Raw genomic sequence first — 21,962 nt, 5'->3', positions numbered from 1 at the left:
CAACACATGAGGCAAGATCAAAGGAAGAGTTACATTTAATTTATATCCTCTGTGTTTTATTAGTTTTGATTAAATATAAACATTTTAAAAAGTCATAATCATAATTATTTAATGGTAATGTCAAACGTATTTACAAAATTAAAAACTAAATTTTTTTATTACTAGAAATTGTCTTTTTGAATGTTTAATAACACATTGGCTCTATTAGGTAATCTGTCATTTTGATGGATGACATACTAACCTTATTGCTGAACCATACAAAGGCACTTCGTTGTTGTTGTTGTGTCTGAGTGCATTTGTTGAGTTCATACTGTATGTGCACAAAAACTGCTAGGTCATCCCTCTGAGGCCACATCAACCACTGAAATTGACCAAATGTGAAATCACTATATATTCATGTTTCATGACTTTTTTTTCTTTTCATTTACTCATACTTGCATGCATGCTTCATGAGAAGAGAAAGCACTTGTAAAAATAATTGTTCATCTTCCCAGGACCACTCTGTCACTATTTGAGTCCTGGAAGATGCCTGTGCCATTAAGGGAGAAATTCAACTGATGTCATCCCCTGGTCATTCAATACATTCAGGTCATCTGCTGACTTCATTTTCTTGCCACACAATTTTGCAAGACCTAAGTCTAGACCTGACCTTAGCTCTGCTAGGGTCTGCTTGCTCGAGTGAGCAGCCATGTTGAAAATTTCGCTTAGCCCTTCGTTTAAAGTGAGGTCCCGAAAAATCTTCGTTTGGAGGGCTATCTGGCCCTTCCTCTTACCCCTACCCCTCCAACCAAAAGACAAATGAGACACCCGTTAACCCGCCAAACAGAGGGGTAGGGCTAAGTGTAGGGGTAGGGGGTAGAATTGGGATTGGGCTTTAATTCCAAGCACATTTCTTCCACAAAGGGTTCACAGCACTTCCCTTGCAGGTTTGTTAAGGTGTTGAAGTGCTTGATGAAGCCCAGAAATCTGACCCTTCTGAAATAGTGCCTTTTTTTTGTGTAATTTTTTTTGTGCTGCTATAAGATCACGCAAGTCTTCACGCACGTCAGCTATCAGAACTATAGGATATAAAGTGTTAACCACATCCTGCAAAAAAAAGCAGTTGAAAAAAGTCCTGTATCAGATGCGAGGCTTGACCTTTGGGTTATAAATATAACGATGATATGACCGCAACTAAAATAACTCACTTTTGCATTAATTTGTGAAGCATGACTTAAATAGCAAATGCTATACTGCTGCTGGGTAAGGCATCCATACTGTTTTTATGGCATGGATTGTAAACATTGCTTTGAGATTCTGGTCCATGTTGACATGATTGCAATCACATACTGATACTCCTGCTGATTTTTGGGCTGCACCTTCATAATGAATCTTTAGATGCAGTGACTAAAGAGGCCACTGACAAACAACTGAACTTATTGTAATGAAACCAGTTTTATACTTTCGCTTCATGACAATGCTCATCATCATCATCATCATCATCATCATCCTCCTTGAAGATGGGTAAATTGTTGTCATGAAGGAATGCATTACTTATCATCTTACTGTAAGATGTGATATTCAATGATTTGTATCAATAGTGCAAAGTGTGCAAAGAAAAAACATTATACAACCTCCACCATCTTAGACTGTTAGCACGAGGCAGTTTGGGTCCTGCTGTTTGTGACAAATACCCTACTACCTGTGTGCCTTAACGGAATCATTCATCGACACTTACCCAGGCTATGTTTACCACTCTTTAACTTAACTCAGTTTTAGAGAGAGTGTGCTCAATGCATACAGTACTCAACCTTCTGCTCTTGTCTGACAAGAGTTCAACCCGATGTGGTCTTGTGCTGTTGTGCAGTGCACCAGTTCCACTGACCACAAAAAAGCCCCAAAAAAAGGCCCTGGACTTGGTTTCATCACCGCTTAATTCATAGTCTAAGTGGGTGTATTTTGACCCTGGATTGTTAGATATAAAAAAAATTAACAAATATTTCGATATTTAAGACATAATAATTGAAAGCCCGTTATTGCATTACGTTCCTGTATTTGATGAAATGTAGACTTCTGACCACAAATGTATATCCTTTAATATACTACATAAAATATAACTAAGTGGAAAACATTCTTGCAAATAACACAAATTATAGCGTGTCTTAAGTCACAAAGTATATATAGTTCTTTAATGTATGTTCAAACATTTGATACTGGTCTACTGTGTGCATGGTTATTGGCTCTTTTATCAGCTGTGCACACCATGCATGTGGCTTCACTTCGTGTAGCACCTCTATCCGCAAAAGGATCACCACTTACATTTCACACCACAGAAGTCTCATTCACAGCGGTGTCTGGTTTTGGTGTGAGTGTATTGCATTTCAAAAGTACTTTATAAAAAGCGGGTGGGTTCTGTTACTTTGAGCTGATGTTACGAAATGCAGTAATGAAATGCTGTGGCTTCCTGTATTCTAAAGTACCAGTTTCTGTGTTGTCTTCTTCAGAAAGCAGAACTCACAGAGGTTAACACAAAACATTTCTAAATATTTCCCTGATGTCACTGGGTTTACAAATCGTGTCACATGATATACACAAATGAAGAAGAAAAAATAACAGTAGCAAGTAAATCTTTTACGGGATTAACTGTTTAATGTAAGTTGTTTTTAGCATTGCTTTTCATTGGAATTAATTTGTTGTTGGTGTAAATGTTATTCTGTAGGTGGTCTCGGTAGACTGAAACGACAGCGTAGTTATTTCGTCACTTATGCGGATGTTAGAGGTGTGATTTCATTTGGACAGGACTTGATGTGATGTGATGTGGTGTGTGTGTGTGTGTGTGTGTGAAGGTGAAAAAAAACTTTTAGGTAGATCTATCGCAGCTGAAGAACAAAGGTTTAAACCTCTATGCCAAACATGCCATCTGTGAAGCGTCTGTGCCTTCTTCTAACCTTTTCCTTTTGCTCTTCTACAAATACCAGTAAGCCTTTTTTATTCTCACTTTTAGCTTGGTTTATAAGTGGTTGTCTCTTTATGCACAATCGCTCATCTCTAAATTCACAACAGTTGCCTTTTAATAGATTGTGTTACTAAATACTAAATAATATGTTAATATATATATAACATGCTAGTCATGTAGATAATAAATCTGTATTCATGTTTTTTGTTTCCTTTAACTTTCTGTTTAAACCAGTGTAGAGAATAGTAAATAGCATTCATGTTTAGACTTTTTAATAATTAAAAAATAAAATAAAATAATGATGTTGCTATTTAAATTAATAATCTTATAAAATAATTCAAAGTGAACAGATGTGATTATTGCTCAATAATTTTGTTTTTTAAAATATTTTGTTTATTTGGTCATCTATAAGCGACTGTACTTATTATTAAAACATAAAGCCTTTTCACAGAATATCATGGAATGTTAAGCAATTAGTGTAAAAACGTTTCGTAGCAGAATACTTTAAGGCATTATGATCCGCTATTAATTTATTCAATTTTGCTGATGTTTCTTAGGGAACACCAGAAACAAACAGTTACTTGGTACACTTGGTACAAACAGTGCTTGCTTTTTTTCAAACAAAAGGACACCATGACATAATTTAGGACAATAGTAATATATCATTTGTTATATAGCCTGGCCAGTTATAAGTTTATTATAAATTTCTTCACGTCAGTATTTTGCACTATACTAATCAACTCTTTCACTCTGCAGGTACAGAAGACGTTACAGTGTTTAGTGGAGATGCTGCCTTTCTACCGTGTCCTTTACAGTTCAGTTACAGTGAGAAAGTCAGTGTAAAGTGGCTAAAAGATGAAAACAATGGAAACAATTCAAATGTATGTGAAGGCAATATTCAAAGTAATACAATTTCTGATCCCCCTAACTGCAAACCTCGGTTTAAACTAAATAGAGAACCTTTAGGGCTGAATATAACAGGTATTGTAAGCAGTGATGCTGGTGTTTATAACTGTGTGGTGACCAGATTAATACCACCACCAGCAGAAGAAATATCTTTACCTCTGAGGCTTAAAGGTAATAAATGATTTTAATCTTCTGTTACTCTACATTTGCTTTCTAATAGTTTTGTGTCTCTCACTTTACTAACAATAAATGTAATGTGTTTATCCTACAAAAGCTGTACTGCATTGTATAGTTTCTTGAGGAAATGTTGATGACTTTCTGATTTCAGTCAAATGTTGATGACTTTCTGATTTCAGTGTTCTCCTCTGCTGCAGTTCTACCATCTCCTACCCTGCAGCTGATAAGCAACACTAATTCCTCCTGTGTGGAGCTGATCTGCTCTCTGGAAGGTTTGAGTCCACAGCAGGTGAACTTCACATGGACCAGAGCAACTCAACTTATTCACCATCTCGGGACCAGCAGTATGAACAGCACTCTGACGCTCTGTAAGCCAAACTGGACAGAAGGAGAAACTCTCACGTGTCAAGCCAGTTATTCACACAACCGGACACTCAGCAAGAACATCACGCTGAAACAACACTCAGGTGAGCTTTTGGACCTACTCGCTAACATGTGAGTCATTCTATAATTATATAATAGGGTACACATTTCATGTACATCTAAATGTATTTAATCTAAATATTTTCCAAATAATATCATATTTTATCTATTAAGGGGAAGCATGTTATTACACAAATATTATGTGTATCCTATTCTTCACTAAGCTTGAAAATTTTTATAATGTTGCCAAATTGACCATTTTCGCAACACCGCTTTTGCGATTGAGGGTTTCTTGTTTTCAGAATAATGACTAAAAAACATTAGAGTTAATAACAACTATTAATTTATTTGAATTATTAATACACTTCATTAAAAACTCTAATTACTAAAAAAAGATCCAATTTAAATGATTGAAATATCAATTTATTAACCACCACAAAAGATCAATCAAATAAGTTACTTACAGAATGCCATCCTGTAACTCAAAAATGATTTGTTTTGATGCCAAGTGATCAGCATCAAATTATTTTACTCTTCTCTGTGGTTTAATTAAATTTTAGTGTCTACTCATTTTTGGAAATGTTTTACCCATTTTTAATTAACCCAACCATGTTATATAAACTCTTATATAAACTCTTATAATTGACAGTGCTGAACTGTTCATGAAAATGAGAAATGGTCAGACAGGCAAGTCCTAGCCCTGAAATTAAGGAAGTCGTCATTTGTGTTACCCATCATATATGTTATCCAGTTGTGTATGTAATCTGTCAGAAAAAAGTAAATGTTTAAGCTCTTGAACCGCTATTAGTTTTGCTATCTACTGAGAGGGAACATTGTTTATGTATTCTTCTTTTACTTACATGAAATGTACCCCAATTATTATAGAATCACTTACAGACATGGTGTGATTAAGCTAGAAAGATGTGAAAAGCACGTCAGATGTGTGAATAAACCGAAAGAAGACATTTCAATCTATCTTTTATGTTTACATAATCTAAATAATTACTTCACGGCTTTGGTTACTGAATGCATCTTCATCACTTGCTTAGTCACAATTTCCTCCCATATTCCTGTGTGCCATTTTTTTTTTATTCACCAACACTAACCTAAAAAGTGATAACAAATTATAGCATGCAGCAGAGAATCAGATTGTTTTTGAAGTTTGCAACAATTATCAAATCCCTGAAAAAGCCCTGAAACTGCTCTTTCAGTAAAATCCTCATCCATTCTTCTGATGTCCTTTTTCATACAACTATTCCACTTAATCTTCTGAAAAAAATATTTTATGACAGGCAACTGTGCTTACTGGAAAATCCATAGACTGTACATACATTATATCTGATAAATAAAATGAACATTAAATACTTTCTACTGGGCAGGAAATCGCATGGGCATTTTGATGTCCTTCAATACCATGGCATCCGATAGTGAGCAACAACAGTGTTGATAAAGTCGCAACATTAACTAGTGAAAAGACATTTAAAGGAAAAAAAAACTTCTGTTAAAATATCTACATGTCTTTAAGGAAGGACATGCATTTGCCACCTTATTTGAAAGTCAAGGATAAATATTTTAGAAAATAAGAGAGAAATAGTGCTACCAAAAATATTTTATTAAGTAACACCATATAAGTTTAAATTCATGCAGGCTCGCACACTCTATGAACGCTTGTGTATTTTGCTCATGTTGCCATTATGTTTTCCAAGCTAATACAGTAATTATAACACCATTGCCTGTTTGCATTTATCATATGAAGTTAATTATTGCATTTCACGCATACTTTTGCCTGTACTGTCACAGAACACAGCTCTGGAAGTGACTGTCAAGCAAAAACAAAAGACCAAGACATGCACTGCAAAGTTAGCTGTTAGATAAAATGTAACCTTGCTGACATAAAAAAAAGAGGAGAAAACACTAGCTGCTTGCTGCTCACACATTTCATGCTTGTGAAGTTGTTTGCTTAGTGTACAACTAGAAAGGTAGTTCCACTTCAGTCTCTAGCAAAGTTGTCAACACTGACTGTTCTTTAACATGAGAGATAGAAGAGGGTGTGCAGGGTGTGTCCAGCTTTACCTTAAAGTGGAATTGGTGCGATAGTATCAGAATAATTTGAATTAAGTACATGAGCACGGTATCAGGCCAATGTCCAATATTGATGTCGGTATCAGAACATCCCTACTATTTAATTATTGCAAGGAACTCAAATAACGCATGAGGGTTAGCATGGGGTTTTATATGAATGTCAACTGCAAAAAAAAAAAAAAGTAGTAACTATCTACAACACTATCTACATATTACATACACACATGCGCAAAACTGCTGCAAAAATTAATTCATGAAAATCAAAACTGTGATATGGATGCATGCATTTATTTAACCGCAAAAGACTGCAATTTATCTCAGGTAATTGATGCATGATTAGGAATTTACATAGAGGTTGCTAATAATTGATAAAATTTTTTTTTTTTTTTTAAATAACTTTTAAGTTAAGTTTATAAGCATACAGTAATGACCTATCTTATGCCCTAACTTTGAATACAACTAGTTACTGGTAATCTGGAAAATTCAGATGTAGAGTGTATGGTGTGCTCCTGTAGATAGAGTCAGCTCATTATAATTCAGCTCTGTGTTTAAACACTGTTAAATGGTTTACAATAAATCTGATACATAATAGCCTAACAAAAACAATACAAATTTACAGATTTTTTTATTTTTTCAATTTTAAAAATAATTTGTTTTTTAGTCTGCAGTTCACAGCTATTACTTTGAGTAATCATTAAACGTGTAAATAAAAAAAAGACATTTAGAAAAGGACATTATTCACCAATGTCCTAAAATTGACATTTATTTTTTACACATTTTGTATATGCATGTACATTATATACACTATAACATTAACATTATCCGCCATGACATTAAAAACATTAACATTAAGGCCACATAGGTTTTGGGTCCCCCTTGTGCAACGGTGCCCGTAGGTGTCAAGCTAGCCCTGGGACATTGCTGCTGTCTCTGTTGCACTGTGTGTGTTCTGGTGTCTTTTATCGCAGCCAGCAGTGGCTTTTTTTCAGCAATTTGTGCAGCATTGGTTTTTCCACCAGACGGGTTGGCCTTTGGTTCCCGTGGACAGGAGTGAGCCATAATCTTGTCATCTCTTTACTGGTATTTATTAGATAATCAATATTAATCAATTCACCTGGCAGTGCTGTAAATGTTTTGGCTGATCAATGTACATAAATGAGAAAAAAAAGAGCTCGCACTGAGAGTTCCAAATTTTAGTACTCAAAAGGATTACCTGCCTTGAAGAAGCAAAAAAAAAAAAAAAAAACACTTCAACATCTGTCTGGTGCTAATTGCAAGGAGTTTTATAGAGTGAGTTATATAAATGTAATCGAAAACACTTCAGCACACTTTTGCTCTGGCTTGTCCTAGTTTATATGATCTTCTTGCATGCACTCTTAAGTGTGCCCAAAAGATGTGTATCCAAATAAAGAACAGTCCTAATGTTTGACATAAGCAACATAAAAGCAAGACGTCCTGTGCCACTTTGTGACAGTTTAATGTAACCATTATATTTCCCACTGAAATATATTTTTATATGTTATATTTATATATACTTCTGCACGTTACAACACATTTTACAGCACATTATTGCATCATATCATTTACATAATGTCAAATATTTTATTGATTATCTTGTTTTATCATTTTTGTTTAGCATCATGTTATATTTGACCAAAAAAAAAAAAAAACGCTATTTACTTTTATAGTCTGCATTTTTTATCACTGATCTTTCTGGGCAGAAAGCCAAGTGCTTTTGACTAGATGCTACTGAAAAGTCCTGTCTTAGACATTTCCACTTAAGAACAAAATTGCCAGCCTCGAAGATAATCACACCCACACGATTTGCATTGCGTAAATAAGGTACTGAACCTAGAAAATCGAAGCAGCTGCATAACCTGTATATGGGTATGTGGAGTTGCTAGTTTATTTTTTCAGGTATTTTTTTAGTCCTGGGATGAATATTCCTGATAGTTTTTATCATATTAAGTAGATCATACTCTATTTTCGTTTAGTCAAGTTTTAGTTGATAAGTATGGTATCTTAGTCTAGTTTTAGTCAAAAGGACCTTTTAGTATTTTCATCTAGTTTCAGTTAATGAAAATGTAACATTTTAAAAATTTGATTATTAATTAACCCTACAGTCAATCTAGTCTCGCCAAAAACCTTTCACAAAATGATTTTCTTAACATTTTAAATGTATCTTTTCATATGATGTTTTCAGCTAATTATATTTATTTTTAACCATCACCACTGCTGTATGTCCTACAAAACTATAGGAGCAGTATGAACAGTGTTTTGAAACTTTGTTTTGATTTTTAATGAATTTACACACTTGGACTGTTCAAGCTCTTTTCGGTCACAATCCTTTGCTAATCTATTAGATTCATGTTTTTGGCATCAGTTTAACTATAAAATAAAATAGAAAATGTCATTATGTGGTAACAATTACCACAGAGAGGTTGTAAAACTGGGTGATTATTATGGTATGTCTTGATGCGTTTCTTCAGGTTTGTGGTATTTTTCCCAGCAACTGCGTGCCCACACTGTTTCCCCTTTGATATTACTACACATTGGCTTTTTTTCTCCGGTTCAATATAAAGAAAATGTATAAGACGCTGTATACGGCTTAAATCAAACTTCACTCATGCACACACGCGAAACACTGCCAGTGTTTCATGTGTATATATATATATATATTTATATATATATATATATATATATATACATATACATATACATACACACACACATACATACACATATACACACATACATACACATATATACATATATATATATATATATATATATATATATATATATATATACACACACACATAATTACTCAAATAGTGCTCAAATAACTACATATCGCGTGCGCACACACAACTATGAAACGCCCACACACACTTACCGTGCACGTGTATTTATAGGAAGCCAAACACATCAAAAGTGAGATGGAACCACGGCACATGATTAAGCCGTCCTGGGCGAACCAAATATCTGCGCAGCCCAGTGGACAGCGCAGCGCGACAACCTGGATACACAGAGATGATCTGGTTTATTTGCGAAGCCCTGTGGATCGTTTAGTGCGGACCTACTTAAGCAGTGCTGCTCGAATTACAAACCTGCGTGACCCACTGGGCAATGCTGATATAAACCCCGCCCACCATCAATTTACATTTTACCCCGCTGGGATGCTCAAGTACAAACCAGGCATGGCAAGGCGCATAGGAAAAATAAACATAATAACTTTAAGATGTTCAAGTTCATAATGTCTGCCAATATCATTATAGCCGAAGCATTAATAAGCTTCCACTTTGTGCACTCTAAACTACAGCGGGGAATTGTGAGTAAAATGTAAATTGATGGTGGGCAGAGTTTAATTCTATCAGAGCCGCGCAGATATTTGGTCCGGCCAGGGCGGCTCAATCGGGTGCCGCGGTTTCGTCCCACTTTTAATTGTGTTTGGCCTCCTATATGTTTGCGCATGGAGAGTGTGTTTGAGTGAAGTTCGATTTAAGTTGTATACAACGCCTCATAAAAATGGGCCCAAATATCATCTCTTTTCTTTGGCCTGAGTAATACTGCTGTGACGACTGAGCTTGTAACACGGGATCACTGCGCGAGCAACTTACTCCTGATAGGCCCCGCCCTGTGACCTGGAAAACACTACTGCTCGCGCCATAATGAATGAACATCGTATCGCAGTGGATGGTGATGAAAATTAAATGTTGACAAAAATACAAATGTTTTATTCATTTTAATTTTTTAAAACCAAATTTTTGTCTCGCCTTTTTTCCGTCAACGATATTGCATGCTGATTTCGTCGCTGTTCTGTAGTGAAATATTTTGCGTTATTATTTTCAAAATTAACACTAGTAGTTACTGACATAAGTTTTAGACTTTTAGATATTCTCAATATACCTGGTAATAACACTTTTATTTTCAGTTTGCGTGTTGCTGTGTGTTAGGTTTATTACATTTTCCTGCCCAATGCAGCCTAATTAATCCTGTAATCAGCAACCCCTGCTTTTGGTATTAAAAGGCACTCTCTGTGATTCTCTGATGACGTACCCTGCAGAACACCTCTAAAGGGTGGTTGTTCCTCAGGAAATGCAAGGCACACGCCTCGTTCTCTTGTCAAACAGTGTTACCGTTCACGGGGGTTTCCCTTTTAAGCTTTTAAAGTTCAGGCAAGCTAAATGCTTGATGGTCCCAAGTGACCCTGCTTGATATCCCATTTTTTAAAATCCATTTATATAAATAAAAGATTTTGTCTTTACATTGGTCAGAACTCGCTCGGTCAATGATATCTTTACGTTTCATAAATTGGAGGACCCAAAGCCAGTCTCAGAAAATTTTCTGTCTGTATGTCTGTATGTATGTATGTCCAGGCAGATTTTTTTTTTTTTACAGTAGCACACAAAACTCTCTAGACAGAATATAGTTAGTTTTTAGGTCAAATTTATTTAGTACTTTTGCAGTACTTGGGTATTTGCCATAAGTTAAATTTGTGCTATAAATGATATCAAAATGTTAAGCAAAATTGGTAGTGGATTCTCTTGGTTGTGGAATGCAGCCTCCAAAGATCAGACTTATATAGATGGTTCGGATATATATATTGATATATATCGAATGGATTGGGATCTGGGTAGTCCAGGTCGTGGCCTTGGGATCTGGGTTGCACTTAAGGTCACACATGGCACTGACCTTCTTTTCGGGAGCCTAATTGATGATTAGTGTTACTGTGGTAATGTGGATCTGGGTTAACTCACTGGTTAAGGCATTTGGTTCGGAAGGTCCCAAGTTCAAATCCCATGAGTTGTCCCTGTTGAGCACTTGAGCAAGGCCCTCAACTGCTCACATTTATATGGAAATATGAATACTAAGCCTAATTTTTTATGTCATAACAGAAATAGTTAGCAATACTTGTATTAGTTTTTTTAGTTCTACTTGTAATATTATATTGTTTTAATTAAAATAAAAGTGTGTAAAACTGTGTGTGTGTATCTACATGATATTTTACAATCCTCAGTAACTTGTCTTTTTTTTTGGAAGATAACAATTTTTGATGAGCAAACAGCAAGAATGAGTCTGTGGAAGAAAGTGAAATTTTTAAAATGTTACACTACCCACCTTCCTTCAAAACTGGGTTTCGCTTACCTACACATAAAAAGGAAAACACAGGAAACTCTGTCTACCCTTTTTTAGTAGTGTTGTTTATTTTGCTAGTTTGACTCAATGTGTGTGTGTGTCTGTGTGTGTTTCAGTGATAATCATCATCATTGCAGCTGTCAGCACATGCGCAGGCCTACTTCTCCTTATTCTGCTTTGTGTAGCCATCTTTAAATGTGAGTCCAACCACTTACCATTAGCTGGAATTAATCGTGTTGCAAAGTTATTTTAAAGCAAAGTCTCAGACTTGCTGGGATCTTTAAATTCGAATGTATTCTTTAAAATGAAAGTGAACAGTTCAACTAGTATATATTTCACCACTAGATGGTAATAAAGAGAATTATCACTTCATTCCTATCACTAAGTTCATATTAACATGTATTTTTTGATTTCTGTCTCCCCCTGTCTCTCTCTATGCAAATGGCTAGGTAAGAAAAGTCGTGATTCAAGTAACCCCATAATCTACAGAAATAAAATATATGAGAACTTCACTTTTTCCAGTTCTACAATCAACTCTACTTCAAATCTACAACATGCTCAGCCTGGTGCCAGATCAGCTATCAAAAGTAATGTCAGATGTGTTCCACAGAGAACCAGGCAGAATGAGAAAGAGGAATGCATCTATGAGAACTAAAAATAACTAAGCAACCGATATCATAAAAACAGACTCTACATTTAGTCTGTGTGCATTATCTTTTATTTATGACTAGTCACTTTGTTTTTTTATTACACAACTATGGACTAAATATCACAGTGTCTCTACTTTTATTAAAGTAGGATCATATGAACTGTCATTTTTGTATAGTGGTTTTGGTTATTCTAAATAAATGGCAAATGGCAAATGCTGCACACCCTGGTTCCTTGCACTTTTGTCGCAACACTTTTATCAAGCAGAAGATCTCTACCACAGCTTAGCTTAAAAAAGAAAAAACAGGCCATGGTGTTACTTTAGTCATTACCAAATGTGTGACACACACACACAAACACACAGGCCATGATGTTACTTCAGTCATTATCAAATGTGTGGTTGCAAGTCTCAAAGTATAGTTTTCAAATACTACACACACAAACACACACACACACACACTAAATTAAACTAGCAAAATATACAATGCTACTAAAAAGGGTAGACGACAGAATTCTCTGTATTTTCCTTTTTATTTGTAGGTTAGCAAAACCCTGTTTTGAAGGAAGGTGGATAGAGAAACATTTTAAGAATTTCACCTTCCACAGACTTATTCTTGCAAAAATGTATAACACATAACACACATCTTCTTTTATTTTTAATTGTTTAATATAGATTATATGATACAGTTGTTTTATTGCTATTATTATTATTATTATTATTATCATACAGGGGTCCGTTCTTCGTACGTCGCTAACTCAGTTAGCTGGATTTGATTGTTGTGGATTTGTCCTGATCTTGGATTGTTTCGTTCTTCGATGCGCTTCTAGCATTTGTTGTCATAGCAACATATCCGTAAGCTTGAACCTGCTCGGGAGCAGGTTTATTTAATGTAAACAGGATTTAGCCTGCGCTCCTGGCGGGTTATGATTGGTTGAAATGGCGAGGTCACATCTGATTGGTTAAAGAGCACGACTGACTCACGTGGAAAAAGAAAAGTATATGCCCCCTGCCATGGACAACACACACACACACACATAATCGCTATCAAATATTATATATGAACATAAATTCATAGGTTTATTGTTATCAAATATGATATTACTATTATAATAAACCCTAGGCACGAGACAGCCGTCAAGACCATTAATACAAATTCGTGTATAATGTTTATTTTGTAACACATTTATTATTCAGGGGTTTGTCATAAAAATATGCTATATATAATATTATATATTAAAAATAAATATTTTATAATGATAAATTGGACGAAACAAATTTTATTATAAAATAAACAATATAAAAGTATACATAATATTTCTATTTTTTTCATGTACAACATATTTATTTTCATATTGCTTATTTTATTTTATTGTCTCATGTAATTTGTAATTTGAAAACCATAAACCTATGAATTTATGTTCTAATATAATATTTGATAGCGATTACGTAGGGGGGCAATCCATGGCAGTGGGGCATTTCAGCGCATAACACGTTATGACACGTTACAAAAAAAATTGAGCCGCTCTTTTTCTATTTTATCAACCAATCAGAGGGCTTGTGATCAGTGTTTCTACTGTCGATTCATATCGCCTTTTAAACCAACGCACGAACCCGCAATAATCCTAGACAACTCAATCCAGCTATACTAATCATCAACAACAGGTGTGCTCGAAGAACCGACTTAGCCAGATCGTAATTAGCACGATGATCTCATCTTAGATGTGTCAGTTCATCTTGGATGTGTCAAGCGACGTACGAAGAACGGACCTCAGTTGTATGTATGTATTATGTCATAATCTGATGACAAGTTCTTGGGGACCCAAAGGTCATTTATGCCTGTGGGGAGCGAAGGCAAGCCTGTCTAGTCCAATCCCATAGAAAAGCCAATGTAGCACAAATTGGCAAAAAAAAAAAAAAAAAAAGAGTAAATGCTAGCCAAGAGAGAAAGGGGCCGGAACATCCAGTGAACCACCGCCCCTACAGGCAAAGAGCCACTGACCCATCCTCCAAACTCCAACAACATTTTGGGCTTAATGTTTGTTTTGCGTATGTTTGACTGATTGGCATATATTGCATAAATATTAGACAATCCAGAACTGATTACCATGACCATAAACACAATTTATTTTTTTATGGGATGGTCAGTTTTTGTCTGACAAGGTTGAGTTTTTTTGTACGTAAAAAAGGCAAGTCTATTCACGACACTCTTACCTTATATAGTATTTGACCCTTCCCCCATTCTCAACAATGTACATAAAGCCACACACTCAGAATCTGTGGTTCAGTGAGTTACCAAGGATTTTCATGACAGCACTTTAAAGCAATTAGGCCATTTATCAAAGGTATGGTCTTGATTATTTAGATTATAAAAGTACTTTTATCGTGATTGTCTGTAGGGAAGATGCACAGCAACATATAGCTACAGCACTACTTGCTCAAAGCAACTTATCATCTAATGATGTCATCCAAGAGCTCTTGGTAAAGGTGTTTTAAATCTCTTACAGTATGTCTCCTGGCATTAGCATTTTAGCATGGCCTGTGGTTTTCCCACTCTCTCTGCCCATAAAAATGTAGATTTTGGCTTATACTGATTTATGAGAATGCTCAGTTGTGTCTTTGCTGTATTTTTTTTTGTAATGAGTACTCAAGACATTTTAGTTGTCTGTCACTATAAGTGTTAGCTAGTCACTATTGTGAAGTAAAAACTCTAAAGCACTTAAACCATGGTGATAGGGCATTTGTCACTCAGTGGTAGGTTTCTAGCCTGGGTTCAGATCAGGACCATCAATGGTGAATAAGCGAGCAGTTAGAAAAGATTCTGTCGGCTGGAGTCACGTGGTTCAGAGAAGTCACATGATGGTCTTCGGCCCTCCCTGACTGGTGGTTAATTTTTATTAAAATTTTGAAATTTCAAGAGACAATTTCACAAAAACGCCTTGTGATTTGCCTTGCATTGTAAATCAGAAGACTTCAGATAACAGACTTATGCAACTCTCACTTCCTTTTAAATACAGCTATGAATCACAGTTAAACAGTAAATGTACAATGCTAATACATCAATCGTCCCTTCTTAAATTAAAGTTTTTAGGCCCAAGACCTACTGTTGGGCCCTTGAGCAAGGCCCTTAACCCTATCTGCTCCAGGGGTGCTGTATCATGCCTGACCCTGTGCTCTGACCCCAGTTATGCTGGAATATGCAAAGAAAAATATCAAATGTGCAGTAATGTATAAGTGACGAATAAAGGCTTTGCCCACGTTCTTCCTACAGTGTCAGCAATAATCACATGACTCATAGAACATTTGGATAGATTTTAAATTTGTATTCCAAACTGCAGTTGTACTGTATACTACATACATTAATCCTTTCTAACTGTTAAAATAACTTCATCAAAATTAGTACGTAATACATAACAGCAGAGTCTCTGTGTAAGATCATGTATGTAAGGCACTGACAGCTGGTGGTCTTACCATGACCATCTGAGCAAGCAGCAGTGTGAGAGTGTAACTGTGGTGTAACCTGATGTAATGTAAACCACACAATCACAAAAATTAACTTGTCACTTTACAGTAGTCAGCTAAGAAAGAAAACAGGCCCCTGTTGTAACTGGTTTTCTTACAAAAATTTTTTTTAAAAATTGCATGTACTTTAAGTAGTTTCTGTTTTGGCCAACTTGAACGAGGTCCTAAGGCACTTGAGGTGGCATATGCACATTACCTGCACTATGCACGGTAGCTTAGCTCCCAGCATATATTTTTAGTTTCATTTTAAGATTTTGAGACATTCAATTTCATTTCAGCCAAAGGAAGGAACGTGTTGCAGATGACCCTACTTTTATTTCTTTACAGTTTTCTTTTGTAGCTTGCAACTTATCGAATTGAAATAATTGCTTATTGTGCAGGTTTAGCTTACCAGTAAGATGCAACATGTAGAAGGTCAAAGCAGAGACTAGGCACAGAGGTGTAACAGTTCCTGTCTCTACAGTGGTCTTTCTGTGGTTCGTACAGGAAATCGCCCACAATAGCCTTGCTGCAGTTTACTTGAAGAGAAAGCTTCACCTTCTAAGTCAACAAAATGGTAAGTGCTATTAATATGTAGACAGAAAGGAAAAACATCACAGTGTGATTGTGCAGGCTAATTATATTGTAACCTCACTTAAGTACTATTTATATGAATAAACTGTGATAACTATTTTCCCCTAAACATTTGATTCATTTAAACATTTGAACTTATCACTTCATATGTCAGAGTTCAAAAGTGTACTATTAATTTTTCTTTACATTTTTAGTTCTTGGCAAAACATTGGATTTTGGTTTATTCTTTCTGGACGCTTCTGCCTTTTTTCTCAGGTACTGCATTTATTATACATCCTGTGCATCAAGTAACTGACCTTATTAACAGAATCGTATGGAACATTTTCTGTCTTTTATTACAACAGCGTCAAATATGATTTTCGTTTACTGTCACATATAAAATATATATTAACTGTTAGTATTAATTATTTAGCTCACACTGAACAGCAGAACAAAATTAAATCATTTTTAAATATTTCTTTCAGCTGTGAGAACCTGGAATTGCTGTCATTTTAATTCAACTCAGATAGTTTATCAGGGTCTGTCAACCACCATCAACTGTTACCCAAAACAGGACTGCTTCCTCATAAACAGGAACCAGTTTACTGCCTTTACTATAGTTTTGAGAAGAAATTCTTCATTGTGTGCATACTTTTATTTTAACAAATCCTGGACTAAACAGATGTGTAAGGACAACATCAGACTTGTATGGATCCCAGAAACGGAAGAAATTTCATTTGACTTGCTAAATGTTCAAATAAATCATTCTGGTATTTACACGTGTACAGTAGATGAATATATCCCACCTCCTACACGTTGTGTGTTAATCCAGAGGACGTTTATTCATGTTGTAGGTAAGAATATTTGTTTGTTTGCTCACATGACCATGCTTATACATTACATATGTAGAGTTTCACTGTAATAGATTTGAAGCTGAAGATATTTTGTTTAGTGCAAAAAACAAAAGGAGATCTAATTTTAAGAACTGGTACCATTTCCATTATAAAAGAATATTCAATAACAGTTTTTATAGCTTTTGTGTTGCTTTCCTTGATTTTTGTGAATTAAGTGAAAATGATTGAGAGTAAGGTTTAAAAAGTGCTTTCAGCTAAAGGGCAAAAAGTATAGGGAGGAAAAATGAACTTGTGGTGAGAAGCTGATACACATCATAAACATGAACGTCATGGGACAGCTCAATGAATTCTTAGAAGTGGCTGGTTTCAGGGGAAGAATGATTCTACAAAACACACAAAAAAATTTGTGCATAAAGTTTTTTTTTTTAAAAACCAATACAAGAGTCAAGATTATACTTTCAGTGTCAAAAAATATACATACATCCAATTAGATTATTAATTCAGTGATGCTGAAGAGGCCCATGACCTCTCAATTTCTTTTTGTGATAATGATTGACTACAGCTGGTACTGTAGCTTCTCTGTGCGAACATATAAAAGCTTTATTTGACAGGACTTATTGTCTTTACCAATACACTGTGCATAGAAGTCAGTCCAAGGAGGTCAGCTAATTAGGTTTCTTAGTTAGCTAGTTAGCTTTTGTTAAATTATGTTGTTAATTTATGTTGTATGTGGCACCTTGGTCCTGGAGGAACGTAGTTTCGTTTCACTGTGTACTGAACTGTATATGCTTGGAATAACCATAAAAGCCCACTCAAACCTTAACCAGGCCAGGGACACATTAACAAGGGAGATCAGAGTGGCTAAGAGAAGCTACTCTGAAAAGCTGAAAAAAACTTTTTTTCTGCAAACAACCCTGCCTCAGTGTGGAAAGGCTTGAAAACCATCACCAACTACAAGACGCCATCCCACAACCATGTAGGGAATAAACAACTGTTGATGACCTGAATAAGTTCTATTATAGATTCAAAACATCCAGTCTACCTCCACACACGTGTTCTGACCATCTCTCTACACCACCATTAACACCACTGGCAATCACCCTCTCTCCCCCTCCTGCACTATGTGTCTGTGAAAAGGATATTCGTCAAATTTTCCAGAAACAAAAGAGAAGGAAAGGTCCAGGCCAAGGTGTAGTTATACCAGCCTGTCTAAAATCCAGTGCTAAAAAGCTGGAACCGCCATCCTTACACAGATCTTCAACAGACACAGAAACTATGTGAAGTCTCATCTTGCTTTAAACGCTCCGCAATCCCCATTCTAGAAATCTGTGGTCATGAACTCACTTGAAAGACTGGTGTTAGATTATCTAAAGGGCATTACTGGACCCCTACTGGACCCCTTGCAGTTTGCTTATAGAGCAAACAGGTCTGTGGATTATGCATTTAACATGGGATTGCATTTTATCCTGCAACATCTGGACAAACCAGGTTCCTGGCCCTGTTTGTCATTGGATCACCAGATTTCTAAAAGACAGACAACAGCTGATGAGACTGGGGAAATTCATGTCCAACAGCCACACCACCAACACTGGAGTTGATGAGGATGGGTTCCTTGTTGAGTCTGGTTCCTCTCAAGGTTTCTTCCTATTGCCAAAAACTATTGAGTTTTTCCCTGCCACTGATGCCCTCAGCTTGCTCATCAGGGACTATCTGACTATTTTGATTTATACACATTCACATTCCATACAAACCCAAATAGTTATTTTGATTGTGTAAAGCTGCTTTGTGACAATGACAATTGTTAAAAGCGCTATACAAATAAAATTTAATTAATAATTGAATTGAGTTCTCTCCCCACTGCTCTACACAAATGACTGCACCTCTACAGACCCTTCTGTTAAGCTCCTAAAATTTGCAGAAGACGCCACAATCATCAGCTCATACAAGATGTTTTTTTATGTTGTTTTTTAAGTCATATCTGGAAGCTGTGTCACCAAAACAAATTACTTGTCAATAAGACTCTCTGATTCTAATGAAGACCCAGACTGAGAAGTAATTGGTTCACATGGTCATGAACAACCCAAGAACCACCAAGGTAAAGGCCTGACCTGAACTGAAAGCTGCTGGACACCACTTTTTACAGGCAAGAGGGGTTTATCTCTACAGACTAAATAGCTGCTGTCCACAAAAGATGATCCTACTTCAAAATTAACACCTTGCAGCTGAACTAGGAATAGATAAAGAAAAAGCCACATGAACACACAAAAAAACCCTTCTGGATGAAAGGTTTAATCAGAGATTTCTTTGAAGTAGTAAGGATGAGGCATTTAATGCTAAGAACATTGTACGAGTTGTTAAGCATGGTGTTTTCTATTGTTCCAAAGTCCAATCTTCATGCTCCCTAGCAAATTGGGTCCTTTTTGTTTAGTCTCACTAATAAGTGGTTTTCTTATATAGCCGTTAAGTGACAATCCTGTTGAGTTCTTGTCACACTGTGTGTGAAAATGCTTTTACTTTTACTAATAAAACTGCTGTGATTTCTACTGTTATTTTGTATGATGCAACTTGTCAAATAATTTAGTTTTCTATTTTTAATAAATAAATAAAATGTTAAAAAAACCCTAAAGTGTAAGTGTGTGTATTTTTTTAGGTAACTGATCTATTGTGTCTTTGTATCCAAGCGTCACAATTTAAATTCTGATGCTGATTGGTCAAGGAAGCTACTGGAAACTACACAGAAAAACATCTCAATGCAGTGCAGTGAAGGTCCTACCAGAAATGAGTTGCTCTTCTAATGACAAATGGGTTAAATAACTAATGTAGGATCCATGTTGCAAAGGAGTGTACATACAGTATAGTGGAATGAATTTATTGTTTTAATATTAGATTGCTTTTCTGAGATATAGAAATATAATATTAGGTAATCATGGCAAAAAGTAAATGCCTTCCCTGCCTATATATATGAACCAATTTGCTTTTTCAAATAAAAGAAAAAATATACATTTGTTGATAAAATTTATGTTTACAAGGATTCATAAATTTAAATTGAATTCATTTTTCTTTCTCCCTCTGCAGCATCTCCATCAGTTTCTGTGGCATGTATTAGAGGGTCTGATGGAGCTCCCACAATGCTGTGCGCTGCTGAGGGCTTTTACCCTGCTGATCTGAAGCAGTCCTGGCTTACAGATGGAGAATATATCAGTTACCTGAACACTTCACTTACACCAACATATGACGAAAATCTGACCTCTTTTCATGCCAGCAGGAACTACAGCAAAAACAGAGACGGGTCTTACGACGTCACATCGTATCTTCACCCGTCTCGAACCATCACAGTGTACTACTGCTGGGTTAATCACTCAGGCCTGAGCAAACCCATTCTGGTTAACATTTCCTCTGCTCAGTGCACTGAAAGAAAAGAGGCATTTACAGGTAGGAATTATTTATCTAAAGTTAACAGTTGATTTATTTGTCTATTACTGTTCAGTGGTTTAATAAGTAACTAACTACTACTGTTATCTTGCTTCTGTTACTCATTTACTAACTACAGAATGTTCCACTTACTACAGATATGTTTACAGGTTTATTTGTGCGTTACATGGTTGTCGGGATTCTCTTTGGCTTATTGGTAGTCACTGCTTTGTTCATCGAAGTTTATTATCAACATTTAACAACTTGTAAGTTCCATATATATGAATATACACACATATATACATACATATATACACACACATACACGCTATAAATATATATAAAATATAAATTTTCCGTGGGTTGAGATTTGTTTAATTAACTACATTATAAATAAACAGCTGTTGTTGCCTTCTGCCTTTCAGCTGCACGCCATCTCTGGTCTACGGCTGATGCCAATGCTACATCTGAACCTGTCTCAAACCATCAGGTCTATCAACATGAGCTAAAGCAAACCTATCCACTATAAAAAATATGGTTATGATTATGTAAGCGTAATTAGTACCATGTATGAACTCAGGTCATTACTCCTTCCTGACAGCAGAGGTGACAAAATATTATGCAAACGTTTTCAAATCACAGTATACAGCAAACTTTTGCCCTAACTTATAATTGTGTAAATTATAAAGCTTGTATTTAATTCTGCCCATTGTTTGGCTAAAAGTTGGTTGGGGATTTGCGAAAGAAGAAAAATGTACTGTAATGTAAAAAACAAAACAAAACAAAAAAAAAAAAAACATTATATTTAAAATGTTCTAAAAATAAAACCAATCAGTTATTTCTAGGACTAATAATAAATTAAATATTTTATGTAAAGCTTGTATTTTATGTCTTTTTTCCCTTTTCTCTTTAAAAATAAAATATACAATGGGCCAGTAAATTTCTGATCCCAAAGCATTACATCGGACACTGCATAGTTTTTACCATCAATTACATTGTCCAGTTTCAAAGCCTTAATTTTATACCTGGTATTAAAAATATTATTTTTAAAAAAAGGTCATAAAGTCCTCACTATTGCACGATGATGTTGTTGTGGTGATTTCTGCAGTGGTCTTATTTTTGGTTAATTTGGCTACGGTATTAAATAAAAATCTAGGAATTTTTTTTTTTTACATTTTCTATAAGAGTGGAGAGATAAGTTGATCTAGCTACACTAAGAGCTTTTCTATAGTTCAGGATGCTCTTCTATGGAGTTAATTATGTGCCAAAATTTAACAAACAAACACAATCTGCTTTGCAAAGAAAAAAACGACTT

General features: G+C 35.5%; 1 protein-coding gene across 5 annotated transcripts; it reads left to right on the top strand.

The window, feature by feature from the left end:
• Positions 1-2,402: 2,402 nt before the first annotated feature.
• LOC128505573 (tyrosine-protein phosphatase non-receptor type substrate 1-like) lies at positions 2,403-21,428 on the top strand. Of its 5 annotated transcripts, none has more exons than XM_053476076.1 (7): positions 2,403-2,631; positions 2,826-2,956; positions 3,692-4,012; positions 4,198-4,485; positions 20,312-20,668; positions 20,806-20,913; positions 21,073-21,428. In XM_053476076.1, exons 2-7 carry the CDS (start codon positions 2,884-2,886, stop codon positions 21,174-21,176), a joined length of 1,251 nt encoding a protein of 416 aa, XP_053332051.1. In that variant the 5' UTR covers positions 2,403-2,631; positions 2,826-2,883; the 3' UTR covers positions 21,177-21,428. The 5 variants fall into 5 exon arrangements, with proteins under 5 accessions (XP_053332051.1, XP_053332054.1, XP_053332052.1 ...); XM_053476079.1 differs by having other exon boundaries at positions 2,404-2,631; positions 4,216-4,485; XM_053476077.1 differs by having other exon boundaries at positions 2,405-2,631; positions 20,818-20,913.
• The last annotated feature ends 534 nt before the right edge of the window (positions 21,429-21,962 follow it).

Source organism: Clarias gariepinus, chromosome 17, assembly GCF_024256425.1.
Source record: "Clarias gariepinus isolate MV-2021 ecotype Netherlands chromosome 17, CGAR_prim_01v2, whole genome shotgun sequence".
Classification (NCBI taxonomy): domain Eukaryota; kingdom Metazoa; phylum Chordata; class Actinopteri; order Siluriformes; family Clariidae; genus Clarias; species Clarias gariepinus.
The sequence above is the reverse complement of the archived record's forward strand: the minus strand, read 5'-3'. Positions and strand labels throughout refer to the sequence as shown.